General features: G+C 32.8%; 1 protein-coding gene across 4 annotated transcripts in view; it reads left to right on the top strand.

The window, feature by feature from the left end:
• Positions 1-22,518, top strand: part of Septin7 (septin 7) — a 107,023-nt gene that overhangs the window by 70,979 nt on the left and 13,526 nt on the right. For all 4 annotated transcript variants that reach the window (XM_040291843.2, XM_078039858.1, XM_078039857.1 and 1 more), the window contains 4 exons: positions 761-853; positions 1,730-1,826; positions 3,168-3,219; positions 7,030-7,155. In XM_040291843.2, the coding sequence (XP_040147777.1) occupies positions 761-853; positions 1,730-1,826; positions 3,168-3,219; positions 7,030-7,155 (368 nt within the window). The remainder of the gene's footprint in view (positions 1-760; positions 854-1,729; positions 1,827-3,167; positions 3,220-7,029; positions 7,156-22,518) is intronic.

Here is a 22,518-nt window from a genome sequence, read left to right as displayed (position 1 = left end):
CAACTGGTGAAATCCCTTTCTGGTTTTTATAGTTTTGGAACTCTTGGTTTTATAACCAAATGACTTTAACATTTCTAAAAACTTGTATTAAATTTTATTATTTTTTTAGTTGTAGATATTTTTATGTGGTGCTGAGGATCGAACCCAGTGCCTCACATGTGGAAGGCAAGCACTCTACCATTGAGCCCCAGCCCCAGCCCATGACTGTAACATTTTTTAAAAAAATTTTTTAGTTGTAGTTGGATACAGTATCTTTATTTATTTATTTTATGTTGTGCTGAGGATTGAACCCAGTGCTTTGCACATGCTAGGCAAATGCTCTACTACTTAGCCACAACCCTAGCCCCAACTTTAACATTTTTGAATTTTGGGTTTTATTTGTCAACGTAATAGTTGTCTAAAAAATAGAACTTAGGAGGCTGAAGCAGGAGAATCACAAGATCAAGGCCAGCCTCAGCAACTGGTGAGACCCTGACTCAAAAACTAAAAAGGTCTGAGGATGTGGCTCAGTGGTAAGGTGCCTCTGTGTTCAGTCCCCAGTACTAGGAAAAAAGAAAGACTAGCATAGTTTTTTTGTTGTTAGTTCTGTTTTTTTGTTTTGTTTTGTTTTGTTTTTTTATTACAGTTTTACATCATTGAAAAACAGTAAAGAACCAGAAGCTATGTGGTCTCATGTAAGAACCCAAGAAATTTACTAAAAATAGGGCCAACATACTAATTATATATGGAGCTCTTTTGCTAACTATTTCTTCCATTTTAGATAATGAAAGAAATTCAAGAACATAAAATTAAAATATATGAATTTCCAGAAACAGATGATGAAGAAGAAAATAAGCTGGTTAAAAAGATAAAGGTAGATTCATTCATACATTTTTGTATATGTACGTAAATATATATACATGCATGTACATGTGTGTGAAAATATTTGGGAACCTTTTCCACAGAAAAGACCAAAAATATCAATGTTTTAAGGAGTTGGTTTACAAAACAAGATTGTTTAATGTTGAATTCAACTTTGGAGTTAACTTGGTTGATTAGCTGTTACATGTAATTAAGACATTGATTAAAATAGGTGAATAGCACATTCATATCTTAAATGATTTTAGGTACCCTGGACTTAAAAATGGTATACCAAAAAATGGCATATGTAGGCAAATAACCCAGTTATCTTTGAATTAATGAACAATGAAGAATTTCTGGGGTTTTATAAAATAGCTACTTAGGTATTTTTGAAAGCCCCAAGAATTTTGAAAGTTTTATACTCCGAGTTAATGTGGGTGAACACAAATCAAGTTTCTTGGATATGAAATTTTGAAGTTAGAGTTTAGCAAATAAAATATTTCTTGTTTCTAGTGTTGTATTGTTAGTGTTGGTTTATGATAGGGTAGATACAATTAATCACAAGCTTCATTTTTTCCTCCCCTAAATATCAATATATTTTTTATTCTTTTCCCTCACAGTGTGGGACAGTTTTTTGGAGTGACTTTTAGCAAATAATTTGATAGCATCTGCCTTAGTATTTTTAAATTTTCAGAAAAGATATAACTATATTCACTGATTACCTTGATGGTAATATCCTATAATCTCAATTTATAAATATTTATTAATGGCCTACAAAAATGTTGAATTATTATCAATTTTCTTGTTAATCTGTTGAGTAATATAACTTTATTCTTAGATTTATGAGGACTACAGAGATGTATTTGAACAAGAATACTTTATTTTATAGGACCGTTTACCTCTTGCTGTGGTAGGTAGTAATACTATCATTGAAGTTAATGGCAAAAGGGTCAGAGGAAGGCAGTATCCTTGGGGTGTGGCTGAAGGTAAGGTTTTCTTCAGTGAATGACTTGTAAAATCTCATAAATGCAATAAAACTTTGTATTTATAATTAGTATAATATGCATACTACATTGAAACAATCCAGATTTTTAACGATAGTTCTGATTTTATTTTCCTTTAGTCTTATTTTCTTCAGAAGTACAGTATGTTTTTCAAACTTTCTATATTTTCAAACCTTTAATACATACAGGGAAGTATGTGTTAAATTCTAACATTGTAGTAATACTTTAGAAGTCAGTTGTCAATGCCCCACCACATTTTTTTTCTCATCATTAGGTCAATTTCTGTTTTCTTGTTTGAAAACATTCTTATAATTCAGGACTTCTATACTCAGGGCCAAAAGATTGCTTCCAAGAGTTCTGCTGAACCCTCTGAAATCGAATAATTTGGAGAGAAAACCCATCACATTTATTTTAGTCTCAGATGGGTCGTGGATCCTCAAGAATCATTGAAAATATTTATAAACTCATTTCTCAAAGCAGAAATAATTTTTTTTTGCCATCACATCTTTACAAATTATTATAAGAGATTCTTTTTACTACTTTTATAAAAGCTTTTAAATACCAATAAAATGTTATAGCAGCAAACCTTAGAATATCTCTTAGCAATACAAGTGTGTCCTCAAATTTACGTTTCTTATATTGGTTTGATCTAATACTTTCTGTGAATTTTAGTATATCATTCCAGATTATTGTCTATTCTAGATATCCCACCAGTGACCCTGTCCTTTGTTCCTAGCTATCTGTTGGACCCAGTGAACCTCTAGTTGCTGGCCTGAGACTTTAGAATTTATGCTTATGTACCCCTTAGATATCTACACTGGAGAAATTGTGTCTCTTTATTTATTTATTTGTTTGTTTGTTTATAAATATGTATATATACATTTATTTATTATTATTTTTAAAATAAAATAAAGAGTCTTAAGTTCTTGGCTCATCTTTTTATTCTGTTTACCTATGAAGAAAGTGTTTATGAAGTGACTCTCCCCTCATCCAGACTACTAATTTTTAAAAATATATTTCATTTCAGAATAAATATATCTTTACCAATGAGAAAAAACATTTTTCCTTTCAAATTTTTAGAATTGTATGTTTCCACGTAGCTCATTTATTAGGTTTACTTATCTATCACTGAGGATTCAACTATAGTAAAGTAATATTATAATGCAATTATTTGCTATATTAGAGTTTTACCTTAATGAAAAATTGATCTAACCAGTTCTACATATTCTTTCATTGTTTTTACCCTCATGTTCCTGTGAGATTTCCTTTGGAAAGACTTGGTTTAGTGGAAATAATATATATGGTCTATTTTTTTTCTTATAGTTGAAAATGGTGAACATTGTGATTTTACAATTCTAAGAAATATGTTGATAAGGTAAGTACAAACAGTGATGAAAATAGCATAAGTGTTTTGTTTCCTTAAATAAAGTTAGAGTTGTACAGATTTACCTTTATAAATGTGGCTAATTTAAATTGGTATTTTCATCTTAGCAATGAATTAAGTACTTGATGTAGACAACTTGGATTCTTTCTCTATGGTTTGTTTTAGCAAAAATACAAAATAAGTTGCATGACTAGGGATACAAAGGAAAATCAGTCTATCAACATGCATTATGTTGAGGTTTAGAACTGGAAGTAAGGATAAAGAGTGGAATAGACAGGAAAATGGTAAAAGCTAGACTTTGTATGTTAAAAGGTGCAGAGTTCAGTAGCTGGTGGGATGGAACAGTTTTTGTACTGTAACACTGAACAAAGCCAGTCTTCCTCTCTGGTGAAAAAACAGCCCTAACTTGTGCATTTCATACCTGTTGAAAGAAAAGGAAAGCCTCGGATATTGAGGTCATTTTGATTAGAGGCCCAGGGACTTGAGTTAGAAAAGAAGCAGCAGCAGGGTTGGGAACATAGCTCAGGGTTGGAGTGAGTGCTGGCCTAGCATGTATGATGCACAGAGTTCAATCCCTTGATCACACCCCACCCTCCTCAAAAAAAAAAAAAAAAAAAAAAACAGCAGTTGAGAGAAGAAAATGTTAATAGTGCTAGAGACATTAGCAAGAAAATGGAACAGAATGAGCTACAGTGTTGTTGAGACACATGGTTTCCTCTCTCTACCTAATCCCTCTTTCCAGTGCTCCTCCCTTTCATCTTACTTTTCAAGGCTCTCACATCATATTCTCTTCAACTACCAGTTATAATTAAATAGAAATAAAGACTTCCCACTTTCCCAATGTACAGGAATCTTTTAAGCTATTTAGAGGCAGTAATATACACATGGGTGATAATTGGAAATCATGGAATAACAAAAAGCCCACTCTTACAAATGAAGAGGAAATTTTAAGAAAGTGTGATTACTATCACAAGAAATACATAAGGAAAAATAGTAAACTAGAGAAATTTTGAAGTCAAAGAAATTGTCATATAATTGGTATTTTTTCAAAGGAGAACATAATCAGATGTTTCTGATAGAAAGTAGATTATAAGATTGATTAAACCCTTGGGGTTGCCAGGCCTCACATTGTGAGAGGGTATCCTCAGGGTTTTGAGAACACAACACTTCAGGTTCTGTTACAAGCTGTTCTCTTTCCCTTCCATTCTTAAGGTATTACTTTGAAAGAGGTAATAATGCAATCTCTCGTGGCAGTCTGTGTGTAGGAATTGTTTAATAAATATTAATTGCCATTGTATTTCCTCTGGTTTTAAAATCTGCTGTGGTGCTTAACACAGTGGTACTCTATAAATTTTTTGTGTACTTTGAAAATATATAATCAACCATTATCTATATTCCTTTACCAAGGGAAGGCTAATTTTACTGAGCCAGAAGCTACTTAGTTTTGTTTTGTCCAGGGCCTTCCAACAAGCAAATGCTCTACTACTGAGCTAGACCTTTCAGTCCAGAAGCTACTTTGAATGTTTACAGACTGGCAGCTGGTGAGGAGAACTCTCTAGTATAAAAGTATTATAGAGCAAATTGACCATGTCTATAGGAACATTTAATCAACAAAGCAGCAGGACAGTATGCATGTATGAAAATATGAAAAAAATCTTGAGCTTATATGCTACCATAGAAAACTGTGTATTTTGTAGCTCATATCTTCAAAATAAAAATACTTAGTGAATATTTAACAGATACTTAAGAAATAACAATACTAATATTGCCGATGTCTATAAATCTTAAGTATTTGAAATCTTGCAGACCAAAGATAGGAATAGTGATTGCTTCTAAGAAAGATTCAACCTCAAAGAATTGTCATTTTGTTAATTAAGAGAACTGGTTGCTGCAGGCAAATCAAGGAAAATGAGAAGAAAATGTTGCAAATATTTTAAGGGTGTAGGAATGGGATGGTACAGAAATAACAGAAGGAAAAAAAAGAGAGAACACTTTGAGATCAGTAATGGGAAATGGAAAAAACATTCCTGAAACTAGGGAGAACTATATAGCTAATTATCAAATTATTTTAAGAATGGAGAATGAATTGAGACTTAAAAGGATAAAGTAAAGTATGATTAAATAGAAATAAAGGCTTTTATATCTGGCAAAAGTTAAGAGCTATGGATGTAGTTCATTGATAGAACACCTGCCTAGCACATGAAAGGCCCTAAATTTAATCCCCAGTATTGTCCCCCACCCAATAAAGTCAGAATTATGCAATCATATAAAAGATTTACTGCAAAAGAAGATCTTTCATTACCTAAAATGTTAGATGACACTAACAAAAATAGGTTAACAAAAAGTTTACCTTGTTTTTATTTTATACATCTTGTATTTCACTATACTTTTCTTCAGGCGCTTTGAAGATTTTTCATTAATAGAGTGACATGTGATGATAATAATTAAAATTATAAAATATTATTTTTATGTTGGCACAATTTTTTTATTCTCTGCTTATAGAAGCTAGTAATAGTAATTTATTCCCAAAATCAACATTAGTTATATTTTAGCTTCATTCTTTAGTTGTCAGTTGTTTTGAAGCTACTATATATCTATAGTCAGGGTACAAAAAAAAATAACGTTTCTGGCAAAATGGATTTCATAGTAGAAGAGGTAAGATAGTATCACCTATGACATGTATGGTCCCAAAAAGGATTGGAGTGCCTTTACTTCTAGGCTGGGAAGAAAGTAGAACTCTTCTAAGGATCAGTAACAAGTTAGCAATCAGTTTCACCTACCAGATATGCTAGGAATTAAGAGCTCTCTGACTTAATTGTAGATCAGATCTTTAAATGTAACTGTGTGGCTCAAGAGAGTATGAATTATCAAAGGACAGAGTATTACAGGAGATTAGTAAACTATCAAAGAACTATGGAAATGTCAGAAAGAAGGAGATGAATCAGTAGTTAAATGTTACATTCTAAGAGTACTTTGCAAAACTGGGTGGTAAAGTAATCATACATATTTTCTGGATATAAGGAAGTTCATATAGCATATCTTTAGGTTTGTCTTCCAGAAGGGAAATGTGATAAGTGGTAAGGACGGAAGATGGCAGATGCAAGAAATTAAAAAATAATGGGTGATGAGAAAAGAGAAGATTAGATAATAGAGTACTATGATACCTCGAAAGAACATATCCGGTGCTTTGTACTATGATATCTCGTGAGAACACTGTTGGTAAATGATATCCATAGAGCAGCTTCAGAGTATCTTCAATGAACTCTAAAGAATGATGAAATTGTTTCATATAAATTGTATAGTTTATCTTCTATGTATTGATTTTATATCTGAAACAAATATGGAAGAAAAATTTATTTAACCAAATCATCATTGGAGAGTTTGAAAAAACAGAAATGTACTCTAAATTGATTCCCCTGTTTGAAACCAACTTGAAGTGTCCCTGTGTATTAATCTGGTAATAGTTGCTTAAAGAAAAGCAATCTCGTTTAGATTTTATGAGCTAATCTCCTTTCCCTTCTCTAGTAAAATTAAATATGTACCATCAGGGTCAATACTCTTATAGACAGTTCATTCTTCAGAAATTGCTTTAAGGGATTTGTGGCTCTTAAAATCTCATTTGGAATCTAAATTTCTGTTGCTTAAGTTGGTGTATTTTACCTTGGTCTGCTTTGAGTATGAATAAAGACAGATAAAAATATCTTCATTAAGAATAATCTTTTGCTTTATTTAAGTATGAAATTTTTGTTTGGGTAAAACTTGCATTAGTAAAAGCAAACTCTTGCTATTTGTTTATGACAGAACACACATGCAGGACTTGAAAGATGTTACTAATAATGTACACTATGAGAACTACAGAAGCAGAAAACTGGCAGCTGTGACTTACAATGGAGTTGATAACAATAAGAATAAAGGGCAGCTTACAAAGTAAGTGTATATACTTTTTCCTCCACAAAAGGTATTACATAGTAAATAATTATACTGTTTTATTTTCATCAAATTCCTTCTTATTACTCATCAGAAAATTTGGATAATGTTCCTTGTGAACAACAGCAGAAAATTGTATTGTTAAGCTTTGTTTTAGTAGTTTTATATACTGGTTTTTAATTGTTGGAGGAATTTTTTTTATTATATTGCTCCTTAAAGAATCATGCATTCTCTTCTGGTCATTTGCCATCATCTTATTAATCCATACACCACACATTTAATAGAATTCCAGTAAGAAATTAAACATCTTTTAGCAAATAAGTTTTTTGGGGAAAGAAAATAGTTATCTTTAAGATCTCTTAAATTCATTTTACTTATTTTTTAAGGTAAAGATTCTTTTTTTTTTTTTTGGCCATTACTTCATATTTATTATGGCATTCAAAATGTAATGTCCTCTCCAAGTATGGTGGCATACACCTATAATCTCAGCAGCTCGGGAGGCTGAGGCAAAAGCAGAGCAAGTTCAAAGCCAGCCTCTGCCACTTAGCAAGGCCCTAAGCACCTTAGCGAGACTCTAAAAAACATATCTTAAAAAAAAAAAGGCTAAGATGTGTCTCAGTGGGTAAGTGCCCCTGAGTTTAATCCCTGGTACCAAAAAAAAAAAAAAAAAAAAAGAAAGAAAGAAAGAAAGAAGAAAAAAAAAATCAATGTCCTCAGAAAAGTGTGTGCCTCTGTGGGAACTGGAATCAGGTATTGGCGCCCACCTGTGGCTTCAGTTGTGCACAAGCAGTGACTCTTCCTATATTCTCTTTAAGGAGAGTAAACAACTTCTGCTAAAAGGAAAAGCTTTAAACACAGCATTTTGAAAGAAAGAACCAAGTTTATTTGGACGGGACCAAACAAAAATATTCTGATGAATATAGTCTTATTACCTTCTGTATTCATATTCTATTGTGTATTCCAAGAAGTAAATTAGCTAGCATTTGGATTTCTTCTCTTGTTAGTGAGAATAGTATGACTACCAAGCATGTAGCTTTGCCTTACTGATTGCATATTGCAAACTGTGATGGGTTTTATGATGGAGGTGTGGGGACATGTATGAGAAAGTAGGATTTTTGATAACCATGTCTATACCCTACACTTCCTTTATTTGGATTGTTGAAGACCAAAACTATAATGAAAACTATTTTAAATGATGTACATTGCAGCTAGATATTATCTTATCATTTGGAGAGAATCCTGAGGAATCATATATGTAAATAATGAGAAAAGTTTTTTAAAAAAAGCAATAGTGTTGTTTTTGTAGCTGTCAATATTCCTTATAATGGAATAGAAAAATGTCACTTTCATATTTAAAAATATAAAATCCTATTTGAGATAAGGTTTAGTTTTTTCTCCTTCACAAAATATATGTGAACAATTTTAACACAAAATAAAAGAATTTATAATAGTGAATATTCATAAAATTTTAATCTACTTTAAATGTATTCTCTTTAATTTGGGGACTTTTAACTATTTAAAAGAAAAGCATACACAAAGCTACTGATGATTTTATATAATATTTAAAGAAAAATGTACTACCAATGTATTTTTCATTAAAGGTATGTACTTCATGTTAATTTTTTAAAACTAAATAATTGTTTATATCCTAAACATGAGAAATTACTTTTTCCACATTTCAAATTTAAGATTTTTAAAATAGTACAATTGGAGTAGTCCTCCTATTAGTTATAGGTAAGGTAATTCAGAGAAAAATAGTAAATCTTAAGCTTTGATTTAAAAATTTTTTTAATGTATACAAAATTCTATTCTTTGGGCTTAACTTGATGAGTTCAGTTATAACCCAGGAAGAAAGCTTAAAAAGTAGAAGTAGTATAAAAAGAATACTATCAGAAATCTATGTCAAGATGACTCATGACAAAAGTTTGCCTGTGGAAATACAAAAAAGAAAAGTTTGCAATTGGTTTGATCTCTAAAAACATTTCTTTTTCCACTTAGAGATCAAACCAATTACAGAATGACTATAATTGTAAAAGATGTTTGATATAATTTTATTAGAATTTATTACTTTATTGAGGTAATAAATATTAAATTTTTACTCTAATTTTAAGGAAGTCATTGAGACATATTAAATCTGAAAGAAGTCACTTAAAAGTTCATCCATTAGTTATATCATATGTTATCTTGAAAGTTTTAGCAATTTCAAAAAGCATAGTAGCTAAATTTAAAAAAAACAATATCAGCAGTTTATAATGCCTTTATTACAGCTGGGTACATATCCATGAATAACTAAAAATAAAGACTAATGTTTAAGTATATGAAGTATGAGTTTAGGCTTCTTATTGAAGTTCTTTTGGGATTACTCTAATGGGACTCTCCCTCCATAGTGATGTGTCCTTTGACAATGATAGCAGGGAGAGGTTGAGGTTGCAATAATACAGTCTTGGAAGAAGCAGAATTGTTTAAAAAAGAAAAAAGTTGCCAGTACTCCAACCATCTCATTTTGTATGAACTTAGAGCATCTGAACATGGTTCAAACACTGTTTCTAACATCTAAAAACATGCTTTTCCCTTAATAGAAACGTTTTAATATTGGGAAACGCAGATGCTTTATGGATTTATTATTGAAGATATACCTCAGTAAATGAGATGAAAGAGTAGGTTCTTCTTTAAAGTGAGAGAAGGGCTATCTGCAACTTGGGAAATTTCAGGCAGATCAGTTTAAGAATTTGTATAGAAGTTGAGGATCTGGAAGTTGATTCTCTTAAAACTACTCATGTTTAAATAACTTAAAAGACTTCATATAGAGTCCCAATTTTAGAGATAATTCAACTAGACAATCTCTTTGGTCCCTTTAAAAAATGTTGGTGATAGTTCTTTTTAAATTTACTTTTTATGGAATCTAAATAGGGTTTAATGTAGGCAATTTGAGAAAGAAAGAAAATTGATGATAATGTCAATTATTCAATCTATTGATTGCTGAGGAACCTGTTTTTTTCATTACCCAGTAAATAACATTTCTTCATACCCACACATATATGTGTGCATACTCACATTTATGTGTGTATACACACAAGAACACCTATTCAAAATTTATAGTTAAACTAACCTTTATATGGCAATACACACTTCATAAAGTGCTAATCATATTTGGTTTATAAGCTAAATTGTTCAAAAAATGTTAGGCATTGGATAATATTAATTTATCTTATTTTTAATTTTCTGAGGCAATTTTTGGCAAACAGAATGTGCTTAACTATGGAATAAAAATGAAAATATATTTGTTTTGCATATCTGAAAATTGGTCCTAAAATAATTGTTCTGGAAGGACTTAAAATCAAGAATGAGAATGTGTGGTTAAAATCTGAAAGGTAGCTGAAATTGTCTAGTTAAATACTAGCTTGTCTCAAGGCTTTCTAGACACTCAAGAAAGGGTTACTATTCTTAACAACTGGCCAGGGATTACCTGTATCTGATAAATAAGTTATCAGTTTTTTAGTACTTCTTAAGTCCTTTTTTTTTTTTCTTTTTTTTTTTGGTGGTGGTGGTGTTGGTGCTGGCTATCATACTCAGGGCCTTGTACATGTGAGGCAAGCACTCTGTCACCTGAGCTACATCCCCAGCCCCACTTCTTAAATCCTCAGGGAGAGTGTATCTTGTACATTTCTGTATGGGGGATGGTAGGTTGTTGGAAGCCACAGAAAGTGAGACCTCCCCATCAAGCACATTCAATAAGGGGTTGTAAAGGAAAGGGGAGAAGAGGTCCATATCCAGATTACAAATCTCCTTAAAGAAAGAAAATGATCCCCAATAAGGGGAGAGCTATCCTTTTTTGCTAATTTGTTTTTTAGAGTTTTATATGCTGCTTTCTTTCTTGATTTTTCTTGTACCTTTTACTTAAAATCACTGTTGATTATCTCTGAACTCTTATCTATCATTAGCAGTATTTAAGATGGTTGATAACATGCTCCAGGTTTGGGGGCACATCCTGTTAGCTCTTTTCCTGCTTGTCAGTTCATTTCTCTTTTCTATAACCTTCTTCATCTCCGATCTTAGGATAACTTTAAAGTAACTGAGTTCCTAAAAATACAGGTTTCAGAGTTGATCCTTAGAACTCTTTTCATGAAAAAGTTTTCAATTATAAAAGTTTCCCCCTAAAATTAAATTTATTCAGTTATATCCCTCACTCTTTGTTCAAATGTACTTTTATAAAAATAATAGATGGGATTTTATGTTGTTTATGATTGGTTTTAATGCTCTCATTTGGCAAAATACTGACAAATATTGTTTCCCAAAATTTTTGAAAATTTGTTCCTCTTTGAAATCTGTTGAAATGAAATTCTTTTGGAAAATTTTACATGAACACTATATGTCAGATATATAGTGACTAACTAACCATTGGAGTGAAAGTATTAAATGTACTAGCTTAATGTATTCTTCAGGAAATACCATACACATAATTTGAATGAAATGTAGGTCATGAAATACAACCATGATAGAATTTTGCTGAGTCAACTTCATGTGGCCCTTGTTGTGATTCTGTTACTGTTCACCAAAGGGTGAATTATCTGGTGGTTTTAAAGAATTCTAACCAGAACTGGGGTTATGGCTCAGCAGTAGAGTGCTCGCCTTGCATATGCAAGACCCTAGGTTCGATCCTCAGCATCACATAAAAATAAATAAATAAATAAATAATTAATTTAGATTAAAAAAAATCTTCACATGAAAATAATATTAAAAAAAAAAGAATTCTAACTCTGTTAAAGAGAACCCTGAAAGGAACTATATTATATCTTTGGGGATTTAGTTTGGTATTCAGGTTATGTGATAGCCTTTTTCTTTTCCTTTTATGAGACTTTTTCATTTCTTTGACTGGGTTGGTATTAATTTCTTTGACAAGATTGGGTTTGCAAAGCTTTTAGCATATCTGTGGGGTAGGGGAATTTCCCATTAAAAAGCAAACAGGCAATAATGTAACTTGGTTTTTCCAGCCATCCATTTTAGTTGGGGGGAAAAGAAATAATACTAAATGTGATAATAAAAAGTGATCCTTTTTCCTGCATTTTCTACATTGTAAGCACAATTTTGTATTATGGTTTTAAAAGAATCACTTTAATAAAGGTAACTGGAAGTGGAATACTGATTTATTTTAAAAATTAAAGAATTTAAAGATCCATTTTAGGTATGCATGAACATTTTTTCATAATATTTTAATATCAGTTCATTTGGTCAGGGATCAAGCGTGATCAAGGATGAAGAAGTATCTCAAACATCATCGATTGCGGATTTTCTTTTGAAAGTACACATTTAATAGGTTTGGAACTTTGGACAGGCTATCAGAAGATAATTGCATAAAATATATTTTCATAACGATTTGGAATGGTTATAGATAAGAGAATTGGGGGAATAAATTAACTCACTGTAACAAATTTTACCGTAAGATTTTTAACTTAGGGCACATACCTTAATTATTTAATCCTCAAAGCTATACATTTGCCTTTATTTGTTGCTTTTAGTAGTGTTTAAACATGTTCAGTATTCATTTTTTATCTTTTAGGTAGGCATGTAAAGGATTATTTCTTTTGAAAGATATAATCAGTTCTTGTTTACTATGCACAGATTCCTAATATTTAAAATTTGAATTTCAAATGATGGTGGAATGAGATGAATATCATTACCCTAGGTTCATACATGACTGCACATGTGGTGCAACCCTACATTGTTTACAACCAGAGAAAGGAAAAGTTGTGATCCATTTATGTACAATGAATCAAAATGCATTCTATCATGTATAACTAATTAGAACAAATAAATAACAACAACAACAAAAAGCACATTTCAAAACATCATTGTTTCTCTGTAGTTTGCTATTTTTCCTCAAGAGTCATTTAAATAATAATTTAAGTGACAAGGTTTACTCTTTGAAAACTGGTATAGCCTTTAATGTGTATGGATTACTATAAATTCTTTATGTGAATTCCCTGATTTTTCCCAGAGATACATAAAATTAGCATTAGGTTATTATAAGTATGAATATGTGTTTAACATTAAAATGATTATTATTCTCTCAAATCCTGATTTATTCAATATATTTACAATATTGAAATATTTGTTTTTGAATCATGGCTATATTGTTAAATAATATAAGTTGCTTAAGTATAAATATTCAATTATTTAAGACTATCAACTCAATAATAGTTACTAGATTATTGTATAGAGTCTAACGAGGAAATTTTGGGAGTGTTTGAGAAACTGAAGTTAGAAACCTTTTGAAAAGCTAACAAAAGCTTTGGGTCATCTCACCAGCAAAATGAACTTAAGCACACATCTATTTAGTATGCTCACTTCAGGGCAGTCACTAACACTCTGCGCAAAAGATCTGAGATCCCTGTGTTTTAAAAACCCCTGCCATTAGCTGGTGGTACACTCCTATATTCCCAGTGACGAGGAAGGCTGAGGCAGGAGGATTGTAAGTTGTGCAACTTAATGAGACCCTGTCTCAAAAATTTTAAAAAAGAGTATTGGGATGTAGCTCAGTGATAGTGCCCCTGGGTTTAATCCCTAGCACCATAAAAAATTTTAAAAAAATTAAAACGCCTACCATTAGTATAAGAAATATAAGAAAAGTTTGTTTGTTTTTTGGTGGTACTGAAAATTGAATCCAGTGGCACTCTACCACTGAGCTATAGTCCTAAACTTTATTTATTTATTTATTTTGAATTTCAGTTTTTAAAAATTTTATTTCTTTATTCTAATTTATTTTATATGACAGCAGAATGCAATACAATTCATATTACGGGTATAGAGTACATTTTTTCACATTTCTGATTGTATACAAAGTATATTCACACCATTTGTGTCTTCATACATGTACTTAGGGAAATGATGTCCATCTCATTCCATCTTTTTTATATCCCTTGCCACCTCCCTTCCCCTCTCTCCCTTTTGCCCTAATCTAATCTTCACATGCTTCCCCTCCCAACCCCACTATGAATCAGCCTCCTTATATCAGAGAAAACATTTGGCATTTGGTTTTTAGAATTGGCTAGCTTCACTTAGCATTATATTCTCCAGCTCCATCCATTTACCTGCAAATGTCATGATTTCATTCTCTTTTATTGATGAGTAATATTCCATTGCCAATAAATACCACATTTTCTTTATTCATTCATCTACTGATGGGCATTTAGGTTGGTTCCACAGTTTAGCTGTTGTGAATTATGCTGCAATAAACATTGATGTGGCCGTAGTATGCTGTTTTTAAGTCCTTTGGGTATAGAACAAGGAGTGGGATAGTTGGGTCAAATGGTGGTTCCATTCCAAATTTTCCAAGAAATCTCCGTACTTCTTTCCATATTGGTTGCACCATTTTGCAGACCCAGCAGCAGTGTATGATTGTGCCTTTCCCCCATATCCTTGCCAATACTTATTATTGTTTATATTCTTCATAGCTGCCATTCTGACTAGAGTGAGATGAAATCTTAAGTGTATAGTTTTCATTTGCATATCTCTAATTGTTAGAGATGTTGAACATAAATATAGTTGATTGTATATCACCTTCTGAGAAGTGTCTGTTTAATTCCTTGGCCCATTTATTGATTGGATTATTTATTATTTTGGTGTTTAGCTTTTTGAGTTCTTTATATTCCTAGAGATTAGTGCTCTATCTGATGTGCAAGTGGTAAAAATTTGCTCCCAAGCTGTAGGGTCTCTCTTCACCTCACTGATTGTTTCTTTTGCTAGAAGAAGCTTTTTAGTTTGAATCCGTCCCATTTATTAATTCTTGATTTAATTCTTGCACTATAGGAGTCTTATTAAGGAAGTGGGGGCTTAATCCGGTATGATGGAGATTGGGGCCTACTTTTCTTCTGTTAGATGCAGGGTCTCTGGCTTAATTCCTAGGTCCTTGATCCACTTTGAGTTAAGTTTTATGTGTGGTGAGAGAGATGGATTTAATTTTATTTTTCTGCATATGGATTTCCAGTTTTCCGAGCACCATTTGTTGAAGAGGCTATTTTTTCCTCCAGTGTATGTTTTTGGCACTTTTGTCTAATATAAGATAACTGTAATTATGTGGGTTAGTCTCTGTGTCCTCTATTCTGTACCATTGGTCTACCAGTATATTTTGGTGCCAATACCATGCCGTTTTTGTTACTGTTGTTCTGTAGGATAGTTTAAGGTCTGGTATAGTGATACCATCTGCTTCGCTCTTCCTACTAAGGATTGCTTTAGCTATTCTGGGTCTCTTATTTTTCCAGGAATTTCATGACTACTTTTTCTATTTCTATGGGGAATGTCATTGGGATTTTTATTGGAATTGCATTAAATCTATATAGTGCTTTTGTCAATATTAATTCTGCCTATGCAAGAACAAGGGTGATCTTTTCATCTTCTAAGGTCTTCTTTAATTTCTTTAGTGTTCTGTAGTTTTCATTGTGGAGATCTTTCATCTCTTTTGTTATTTTATTTTATTCATTCTTTCATTCATTCATTCATTTATTTTGAGGCTATTGTAAATGGGGTAGTTTTCCTTTCAGAGGATTTGCCACAGATATACAGAAATGCCTTTGATTTATGGGTGTTGATTTTGTATCCTGCTACTGTGCTGAATTCATTTACTAGTTCTAGAAGTTTCTGGTGGAGTTTTTTTGGGTCTTCTAAGTATAGAATCATATCGTTGGCAAATAGTGCTAATTTGAATTCTTTTCTTGTCTGTATACCTTTAATTTCTTTTGTCTACTCCCAAGTTTTCTGATGTCTAATCGCTCTGGCCAGTGTTTCAAGAAGTATTTTAAATAGAAATGGTAAAAGAGGGCATCCCTGTCTTTTTCCAGTTTTTTGAGACAATGCTTTCAATTTTTCTCCATTTAGAATGATGTTGGCCTGGGGCTTAGCATAGGTAGCTTTTACAGTGTTGAGATATTTTCCTGTTATCCCTAATTTTCCTAGTGTTTTGAACATGAAGGGGTGCTAATTTTGTCGAATGCTTTTTCTGCGTCTATTGAGATAATCGTATGGTTCTTTAAGTCTATGGATGTGATGAATTACATTTATTGACTTCCGTATGTTGAACCAACCTTGTATCCTGAGATGAACCCCACTTGATCCTTGATCGTAGTGCACTATCTTTTTGATATGTTTTTTTATTTGATTTGTGTTTCAATGGTCAAAATGTGCCACTTATGCAGTCGAGGGTGAGAATGTCCGCATGCTTCTGCCCTTTGCAATGCTTTTTTCACTCAAATCACTCATACAATTTCACTCTATAGGTTCTTAATCAAGAAAATGACAATCCTTAATGCTAGGCACTGCAGTAGACAATTAATTCACAGCAAACAATTCAGGATTAATTAATTCACAGTAAACAATTCTAGATTAATTCTAAGCACTGCAGACACACTTAATCATGACCGGCTAATGACAGACAATCTCTCTGCACACTAAGTTCAAGTGTCAGATCAAAAGTCTCTAGCCTTAGGCTTTAAATCCAGACCATGGTGATCAGATCAGGAACCAAGGCAGGCTTCTGGGGTGGAGCTGATGGCTAGCTGAGGGAGAAGTTGTGGCTCTTACCAAGGTCAAGTTGTGGCTGTAGAGTTTGAGAGCAGTGAGGCAGATGCAGAGGATCAACAAAAGTGTCGAGATGTCCAGATCCTCATCAGGCTCTCAGCATGAGGGCATCAGTATCGGCTGGCTGAATGTATGTTCATTTGCTCTGTTATTTATACTAAATTTTGGGGCTTTTGCCCCTCCCCTCCTTTTAATCCTTATCAACTGCCACTGGATTTCTCAGTGACATCATTTACCCTGGGGTTAAAACATCTGGTCCGGTGGACTTGTTTGTGCTTGAGGGCCACAATGGAGGGCTCTGTTAGCCGTGCCTGATGAGATTGCAGGTTTCTTTCTTTTTTTTTTTTTTTTTAATTTTTATTTATTTATTTATTTATTTAGTCATACATGACAGTAGAATGCATTTTGATATATAATACATACATGGAATGTACATACATCAATCATATTGTCTTTTCTGTTCTGCTGCCCTTCCTATCCTTCCTACTCCTCTCCCATCCTTTCTCTCTATCCAATCTAATGTGACACTTTTTTTTTTCTTTTTCTCATTACAACATCATATATGTATTCTGTATAACAAGGAAGAGCATGAGAAGAAGACTACCACTAAATAGGGAAGAGAGGTGGGAGAGAAAAAGAGGGAGAAGTGGAGTTGCACAGAAGATGGGAGGAGAACCTCATTGAGATTGCAGGTTTCAAACTGGAGTTTTTTTTTTTTCTTTTTATCTATTTATTACATAGATGACAATAGTGGAGTGCATTACATTCATAATTATCCATTCACTGCACAATTTTTTGTAACTCTGTATATAAAGTATGTTCACACCAAATTATGCCATTATACATGAGCTCTCATTTTTTTTGCATACAATTCTTAATACACCTTTATACCACCATTTATCATATATAAGTTATGTTAACACCAAATTCACATCTTCAGCTGTTTCTTTATCCACAAAGATTGTTTAGACAATAATCCTTCAAAATGTCATTGCTAGCTCAATGTCATACAAATTCTAAATTAGATCCTTATCTTAATAATACTGTTGACTCATTCTTACCCATTAATATTTGAGATACTAATTCCCCACACTCAGGTCAATATTAAGCTTTATAACAATAAAAACAGTTTTTCATACATTGGTAAATAAAAGACTATTCATTTTTCTATTTCATTTTTTATTAATGGTAAAAAAGCAAAAGATCTTCTTTAGGGTTATTAAGTATGTGTGCTTCCTAGTTTGGATAGATGTCTATCTTTTTTCCATGCCCATAGTAAAGACCACCACTCCTAATTTAAAAACTCTGTCTCTAGCCTCATCCCAAATTGAATAATTATTTAAGTTAATCTAGAACTAATTTCAAAATATAAATTTTTATATGCAGCTTACTATATTCTTCATTTTGGGGTAATTCTGTTAAAGTCATACTATTAGTAAAGGCTAACTTTCTATTTAACATGATCTCTTTCCAATTCACTAATATTGAACTTAATTAGTAGGTGACCTTTGTCAAGTTTTATGACCAGCTAGAGATAATAAATCCTTTCTTGTTATTTACTTGTACTATTGTCTATAACTTAAAACTAATGATATTATGATGTGCCAGTCTTTTTATTCAATTTTAATAAATAAAAAAATGGGGAAAACAGGATCCCACATGCATATACTGGATCTTACAAATATTTCAAAAATTTTCTTAAACTGTAATATTAAAAGTCTTTCTTTTCTGCTGAACATGATTTAGAAAGTTAAATCAGATTTCAAAGGAGAGTTTAAACCTGTCATTGTGAAAATGACTGAAAAACTTGGCACAGGAAGGTAAATGTCCAGCTGCAGAATTTACAACAATGTGAGCTTTATGAGCTTGACAGATAAGTACAACTTATGAAGATTTCTATGGACCCATTTCTCAGGTCCACTTTTATTTATTTTTTAAATTTTTTTTTTTTTTACAAGAAGAAAATTTATTCTAAGCATTGAGATGATTAGCAGCTTGAAGATAAGTTACATGTAACATTAGGGTTGGAAGTATAAAGAGCATATGTGATTTCTTTTTTTTTTTTATTTCTTTTTTTTTTTTTTTTTTATTGGTCGTTCAAAACCTTACACAGTTCTTAATACATCATATTTCATAGTTTGATTCAAGCGGGTTATGAACTCCCAACTTTACCCCGTATACAGATTGCTGTATCACATCAGTTACCCTTCCGTTGATTGACATATTTCCTTTCTAGTGTCTGATGTATTCTGCTGTCTGTCCTATTCTCTACTATCCCCCCTCCCCTCCCCTCCCCTCCCCTTTTCTCTCTCTACGCCTTCTACTGTAAATCATTTCTTCCATTTATATTATCTTGTCTTACCCCTCCTTTCCTCTTATATATCATTTTGTATAACCCTGAGGATCGCCTTCCATTTCCATGCGATTTCCCTTCTCACTCCCTTTCCCTCCCACCTCTCATCCCTGTTTAATGTAAATCTTCTTCTCAAGCTCTTTGTCCCTACCCTGTCCTTGTTTACTCCCCTTATATCAAAGGGGTCATTTGGTATTTGTTTTTTAAAGATTGACTAGCTTCACTTAGCATAATCTGCTCTAATGGCATCCATTTCCCTCCAAATTCTATGATTTTGTCATTTTTTAATGCAGAGTAATACTCCATTGTGTATAAATGCCACATTTTTTTAATCCATTCATCTATTGAAGGGCATCTAGGCTGATTCCATAATCTTGCTATCGTGAATTGTGCTGCTATGAACATCGATGTAGCAGTGTCCCTGTAGCATGCTCTTATTAGGTCTTTAGGGAATAAACCGAGAAGGGGAATAGCTGGGTCAAATGGTGGTTCCATTCCCAGCTTTCCAAGAAATCTCCATACTGCTTTCCAAATTGGCTGCACCAATTTGCAGTCCCACCAGCAATGAATAAGAGTGCCCTTTTCCCCACATCCTCTCCAGCACTTATTGTTGTTTGACTTCCTAATGGCTGCCAATCTTACTGGAGTGAGATGGTATCTTAGGGTAGTTTTGATTTGCATTTCTCTGACTGCTAGCGATAGTGAGCATTTTTTCATGTACTTATTGATTGATTGTATGTCCTCCTCTGAGAAGTGTCTGTTCAGGTCCTTGGCCCATTTATTGATTGGGTTATTTGTTATCTTATTGTCTAATTTTTTGAGTTCTTTGTATATTCTGGTTATTAGGGCTCTATCTGAAGTGTGTGGATTAAAGATTTGTTCCCAGGATGTAGGCTCCCTGTTTATCTCTCTTATTGTTTCTTTTGCTGAGAAAAACTTTTTAGTTTGAGTAAGTCTCATTTGTTGATTCTAGTTGTTAACTCTTGCGCTATGGGTGTCCTATTGAGGAATTTGGGGCCCGATCCCACAGTATGTAGATCATAACCAACTTTTTCTTCTATCAGATGCCATGTCTCTGATTTAATATCAAGCTCCTTGATCCATTTTGAGTTAACTTTTGTGCATGGTGAGAGATAGGGATTCAGATTCATTTTGATGCAAATGGATTTCCAGTTTTCCCAGCACCATTTGTTGAAGATGCTATCCTTCCTCCATTGCATGCTTTTAGCCCCTTTATCAAATGTAAGATAGTTGTAGTTTTGTGGATTGGTTACTGTGTCCTCTATTCTGTACCATTGGTCCACCCGCCTGTTTTGGTACCAGTACCATGCTGTTTTTGTTACTATTGCTCTGTAGTATAGTTTGAAGTCTGGTATCGCTATACCACCTGATTCACACTTCCTGCTTAGCATTGTTTTTGCTATTCTGGGTCTTTTATTATTCCATATGAATTTCATGATTCTTTTATCTATTTCTACAAGAAATGCCGTTGGGATTTTGATTGGCATTGCATTGAACTTATAGAGAACTTTTGGTAATATCGCCATTTTGATGATGTTAGTTCTGCCTATCCATGAGCAGGGTATATTTTTCCATCTTCTAAGGTCTTCTTCTATATCTTTCTTTAGGGTTCTGTAATTTTCATTATATAAATCTTTCACCTCTTTTGTTAGGTTGATTCCCAAGTATTTTATTTTTGGGGGGGATATTGTGAATGGAGTAGTTGTCCTCATTTTCATTTCAGAGGATTTGTCGCTGATATACAGGAATGCCTTTGATTTATGCGTGTTGATCTTATATCCTGCCACTTTGCTGAATTCATTTATTAGCTCTAATAGCTTCTTTGTAGACCCTTTTGGGTCTGCTAGGTATAGGATCATATCATCTGCAAATAGTGATAATTTAAGTTCTTCTTTTCCTATTTTTATGCCTTTAATTTCTTTCGACTGTCTAATTGCTCTGGCCAGTGTTTCGAGGACTATGTTGAACAGAAGTGGTGAGAGAGGGCATCCCTGTCTTGTACCAGATCTTAGAGGGAATGCCTTCAATTTTTCTCCATTCAGAATGATGCTGGCCTGTGGTTTATCGTAGATTGCTTTTACAATGTTGAGATATGTTCCTGTTATCCCTAATTTTTCTAGAGTTTTGAACATAAAGGGATGCTGTACTTTGTCGAATGCTTTTTCTGCATCTATCGAGATGATCATATGGTTCTTATTTTTAAGTCTATTGATGTGGTGAATAACATTTATTGATTTCCGTATATTGAACCAGCCTTGCATCCCAGGGATGAATCCTACTTGATCATGGTGTATAATTTTTTTGATATGTATTTGAATCCGATTCGCCAGAATTTTATTGAGGATTTTTGCGTCAAGGTTCATTAGAGATATTGGTCTGTAGTTTTCTTTCTTTGAAGTGTCTTTATCTGGTTTCGGAATCAGGGTGATGTTGGCCTCGTAGAATGAATTTGGAAGTTCTCCCTCTTTTTCTATTTCCTGAAATAGCTTGAAAAGTATTGGTGTTAGTTCCTCTTTAAAGGTTTTGTAAAACTCTGCTGTATACCCATCCGGTCCTGGGCTTTTCTTAGTTGGTAATCTTTTGATGGTTTCTTCTATTTCCTCTATTGTTATTGGTCTGTTTAGGTTGTCTGTATCCTCCTGACTCAATCTGGGCAGATCATAAGACTTAAGGAATTTATCTATGCCGTCACTATCTTCTATTTTATTGGAGTATAAGGATTCAAAATAATTTCTGATTATCTTCTGTATTTCTGAAGTGTCTGTTGTGATATTACCTTTTTCATCCCGTATGTTAGTAATTTGAGTTCTCTCTCTTCTTCTCTTCGTTAGCATGGCTAAGGGTCTGTCAATTTTATTTATTTTTTCAAAGAACCAACTTTTAGTCTTGTCAATTTTTTCAATTGTTTCTTTTGTTTCAATTTCATTTATTTCAGCTCTGATTTTAATTATTTCTTGCCTTCTACTTCTTTTTCTGTTGTTTTGCTCTTCTTTTTCTAGGATTTTGAGATGAAGTATGAGATCATTTATTTGTTGGTTTTTTATTTTTTTGAGGAATGAACTCCAAGCAGTGCATTTTCCTCTTAGAACTGCTTTCAATGTGTCCCATAGATTCCGATATGTTGTGTCTGTGTTTTCATTTAACTCTAGGAAGTTTTTAATTTCCTCCTTGATGTCTTCTAAAACCCATTGATCATTCAGCAACCTATTGTTCATTCTCCAAGTGATGCTTGATTTTTCCTTCCTTCTTTTATCATTGATTTTCAGTTTTATTCCATTATGATCAGATAAGATGCATGGTATTATCTCTACCCCTTTATATTGTCTAAGAGTTGCCCTGTGACATAATATAAGGTCTATTTTTGAGAAGGTTCCATGTGCTGCTGAGAAAAAAGTGTAACTACTTGATGTTGGGTGGTA

The sequence above is a fragment of the Ictidomys tridecemlineatus genome, chromosome 2 (genome assembly GCF_052094955.1).
Source record: "Ictidomys tridecemlineatus isolate mIctTri1 chromosome 2, mIctTri1.hap1, whole genome shotgun sequence".
NCBI classification, from domain to species: Eukaryota; Metazoa; Chordata; class Mammalia; order Rodentia; family Sciuridae; genus Ictidomys; species Ictidomys tridecemlineatus.
The sequence above is the reverse complement of the archived record's forward strand: the minus strand, read 5'-3'. Positions and strand labels throughout refer to the sequence as shown.